The 4,451-nt window shown below is 29.4% G+C and overlaps 1 protein-coding gene across 5 annotated transcripts in view; it reads right to left on the bottom strand.

Moving 5' to 3' along the window:
* Nucleotides 1–4,451, bottom strand: part of LOC106460767 (regulator of nonsense transcripts 1-like) — a 107,572-nt gene that overhangs the window by 20,630 nt on the left and 82,491 nt on the right. For all 5 annotated transcript variants that reach the window (XM_013920502.2, XM_022387547.1, XM_022387548.1 and 2 more), the window contains one exon: nucleotides 1,998–2,154. In XM_013920502.2, coding sequence (XP_013775956.1) covers nucleotides 1,998–2,154 — 157 coding nt within the window. The remainder of the gene's footprint in view (nucleotides 1–1,997; nucleotides 2,155–4,451) is intronic.

Below are 4,451 nucleotides of genomic sequence, written 5' to 3'. Positions count from 1 at the left end.
GTCTATTTTTTTTTTTTTCGCATGTTGCCTATCTGTCATGTGAAGAAATATTCATTTTAAGATTAAAAATACTTTTATGCATCAGAATATTTTGAAATTTCACATGCAAAATCTTTAACGTCTAGATAGTTATCAAATGTTTCTTAGGAAAAAACTCTATACTTTATCTGTTATTTTCAGTAATTAATCTCTCTAAGGGTTTGGTAAAATTGAATGATCTCGCAACCACCATAAAAAATTAGGAATGAACACAAATTATAACACAAAAACATAAATGTTTAGACTAAATAGCTTAAATCTTATAACATTATACATTTATATATTTTTATTGTATTGACCATTCAGCCATGTCTGGCGAACAATACTGAAGTTACAATGACACGGCTGATGTGCTCTTATGTTACCGTATCCAATAAAAAAAAAAATTAACTTTAGTCTTTACAAAGTGACCTGTCTTGGCTGTGTTTTAGTAAACTAGTATATTGTAAAATATGGTCACTTTTCAATTATTATACATTATATACGTTATTACTATTTAGAAATAAGTTTATAAACTTATTTTTCTTAAACATAGTTCAGTAAATAGAGAAGTAAAGCAAACAATTATCTCTTCTAGTTATGACTTTTGTATTCGGTTGCTAAGCCTTTTAAAATTTTGCTCATGGAGGATACGAAACAAAATAAATTTTTTAAGGTTTTATATATACAGTTAAATAAACAAAAAATCATAAATTACTATATCAATACCAAAGAATTCCACTATAATCTATCAGGCTTAGTAAACAAGTTATATTTTCATCTAAAAATAATATGAAACTTCAAGCAGATTAAAGAAACAACCTATTTTCTTCAAATCTTGGTTCAAAAGAATGAGATGGTGTCATAACACTTTAAAATGGCTGGGAAAGCCACTAAGGGGACATTATGAGGTTTTGATTGATTATTCATGTCATATATTGAAGTAAGTGTATATGAGGAACCGTTTCCAAAATGGAAAGAGGTGAGCGGGGCCACTGTGTTTGATTCAGTACATGAGCAATATATCGGCAAATAGAAAACATACGAGGTTCTTATTTTATATTCCAGCTTGTCAATATTGGTAATTTGAGTTCCTAATTCATACCAGACTTAAAATTTTGACATCACAAACATCTAATTTGAACTAGTGCTGCATTCAACATACAATGTGACACACAAAAATTTAATAATGTATAATAATAAAATTTGAATTATAATCTACAGTTTGATACCAAACTTATTGACATAAATTCCTGAAATAGTAGTAAAATAAAATGCTGAATGCAAGTCAAGAAACGCAATGACATGGCCTTTGACCCATCTGGAAAGGGTTATCTAAAACAACCACCTTTTACAGTCATTGTAAAAGTAGTTTGATATTTTTGACAGAAAATATATTCATAAAACATAACATTCTGAATATCTTTAAGTTCTAGTTCACATGGCCAGAGAAAGAGATTTTTTTTTACAAACATTTGCCTGGTAAAGAGTTGATTCAACTCACTTTTCAATTGCACATATAGCTTTTTGTAGTAAATATGAAATTCCTTCATGTAGCAAGTGGTTTTTATGAATATTCAACTTTTTGTAGTCAGTAATAAGTGCCACTGATTAACATATGTACTACATCAATCAACAGTATTTTACATGCACATGGTTGATTGTTTATTCATTCCATCAAAGTCGAACATTACACCAGTTTTAACTGTTGAATAAAATAGATAAACAAATTTGGTTATCCACTTGAACTTTGAATTCAATAACATTTTTCATACAATCACATGCAACTTTCTTTTTTCATTCACTGTTCTGTATATTCTAGAGAAAAAAAAAGTGAGGTGTTCATTTTAAAACAAGTTCCCCTAAATCAGATACCTCAGCACTGATTACTAAAAATGAAAACAACAAAGAAAAACAATGAGTTTTAAGGTGAGCAAAATTCTCAGAACTATTTGTATTACTTTTACAAATGTATATACCTGATATAGTTTGGCATGAAGAGAACCATTGTACTGCATATACTGGACAAGGTAAGCACGTTGACCTTCATAAGGAGTGATAACTCCTATCTGCTCTGGTTTCAGTCCCGATTTCAAAAACCTAGTGGTCAATTTCTCAACTAAGGATGCCTCAGTTCTGCAAAAAAATTTCTTATTTTTTTTTTATAAGTAATTAAGGATAAAAAAAATTGCTCAAAACATACAAAATGTAGAGAGTTATAAATGAGTAAATAATGTAACTTCAGTGTTTAATGACACATAAATATTATTATTCTAATGTTAGAACATAAGTAACAGCTAATTCTCAAATCACAAGGAAAACCACTCTCACCTGGTCAAAATAAGATCATGCTAAAATTGTAAAATTAATTATGGGAGGGGGGATATAATGCAGTATTTCAAGTTTTTTTTTTTTTTTTTTTTTTAAAAGTAAATAACTTTTTTTTTTACTCAAAACATAAAGATTATGTGAAAACTGTTTATAATTTTCTGTTAAATGGACAAGATTCTCATTTTGTACAAGCAAATACACGCACATTCTATTTGTAGTTCACCCAGTTCTGTTAACTCTTTTCATATGGGGTTGGGCAATGTGAACAATTTTGTAACTACAAAGTAATCATTACAGTTCCCATACTATGGCTTTTAATATGTTTTATGTATCTTCACAAAAAGTGGCAAGCTTTCATTAAACAGTTCAAGTCTTTTGTATACTTAAAATTTTAAATTTTAATTAAGTATTTTTACTAAAGATTTGTCTGTGAATATGTGGAAATAGAGTGTTGACTGCTTTAACTGGAAAGTGAGTTTCATGTTAAGATTAAAAATACTTTCCTTCAAACGAAAATTGTCAAATTTCATTTATCTTATGTGTAAAGCCTCCTAAATGAATATCAAATGTTTTTTTTTCAGTAAAACTATATCTTATCTGTTTTCTTTACCCTAACTCTTTATGGACTCAGTCTATTTGATCAACCTTGTAACCACCACAAAAAAAGAAAGAAAATAAGGAAGAAATCTAAATTATCCTTTTTTTCTTTCTAAAATGGCTGCATATTGTAACATAAAACTACAATTGTTTATCTTAAATAGCTTAAAGCTCATAACAGTCTACATTTGTTTATACTTAATTTTACTGTTTTTATTGCTGTTTGAGCCATGTATAAATAATAATCCTGCCACATAACTTGTAAATCACTTAGTGGACACATAACTCATATTACCATATTGAACGTCATATCACACGAGCTGCTCATGGGTATACCTCATTAAGTTTTTACTTTTTCATTACTTCACTTAAGTTAACCTAACAAGCTTCTAATGTTTACATCTTAGTTACTTTTATAACCATAAATAAAGAATATATATGAAAGACAAGAAATATAGTACTCACTTTTGACCTCGTTTTTTGCTGTCAGATGTTGATGAAATTTAAGCTTACTTTTTTGTGATGATGGTAGTACACTGATTTTTTATTTACTTAAATAATGCACCTGAGAACACAGAATAATAACATGCACAAAGCAAACAATGCCATATAACTATTATAACTTAACTGGCTTTCAAACTAAGACAATAGGGGCTTAAATTAATTCCCTTTGGTGCTCAATCTGAACACCACAAAATAAACTTTCAAACTGAAGATGAAACTGACAATACTCTGTACTGAACACAATGTAGCATTATACATCATTCAATAGATTAAAACTTGGCCTTTCTATTGGTTATAAATGAATTATCAGAGCAAATTATTGGCTTTTGTAAAAGATAGGATGTGACAGGTGAGCATGTCAAATAGGTCTGATTTTCTGGTTTATGACTTTGTAAACAAATAAGGTTGAAGGCTAAAAAAATTAGACTTTGCCTTATTAATATCTATTTCATAATGAGTAAATTACTTTAAATTCCATACTTCAGAGAAAGGTGTCATTTCTATATTTGTAGTCATGAAAATTAGTAACTTATAAATGCCACCATACCTAAAACAGACTTCAAACCGTATAATGACCATTCATTATTCAATGTTTCTGAACATTAAATACTATTCTTTGGTAAAGTTATAATGAAATAAAACCAACTACATGACATATACACAGTGTGGTCACAGGTAAATAGACACCACTTTTTCAGAAAAAATGAAACTGTTCAGTCATATTCACATGAATTGATATACTTATAATTTAATTAATATCTAGTAGATCTTCCTTTCGCTTCGTGGAGTTCTTGATCCTTTGGGGCATCGTGAGAATCATCTCGTCAATTTTAGATTGTGGGATTTTCGCTCACTCTTGCTTCAAAACTTCGAGTAGATCGCTCTTCGAAGTTGGTTTTTTGGTTGTTTCTTGACTTGCCGGTCAAGTATGGCCCAAAGGTTTTCGATGGGGTTCATGTCAGGAGATTAACTCGGCCAGGGCAACCTCTGGATACCATTTT

Source organism: Limulus polyphemus, unplaced genomic scaffold, assembly GCF_000517525.1.
Source record: "Limulus polyphemus unplaced genomic scaffold, Limulus_polyphemus-2.1.2 Scaffold832, whole genome shotgun sequence".
Taxonomy (NCBI): domain Eukaryota; kingdom Metazoa; phylum Arthropoda; class Merostomata; order Xiphosura; family Limulidae; genus Limulus; species Limulus polyphemus.
Note: the sequence above shows the minus strand (reverse complement) of the source record. Positions and strands in the feature narration are given on the sequence as shown.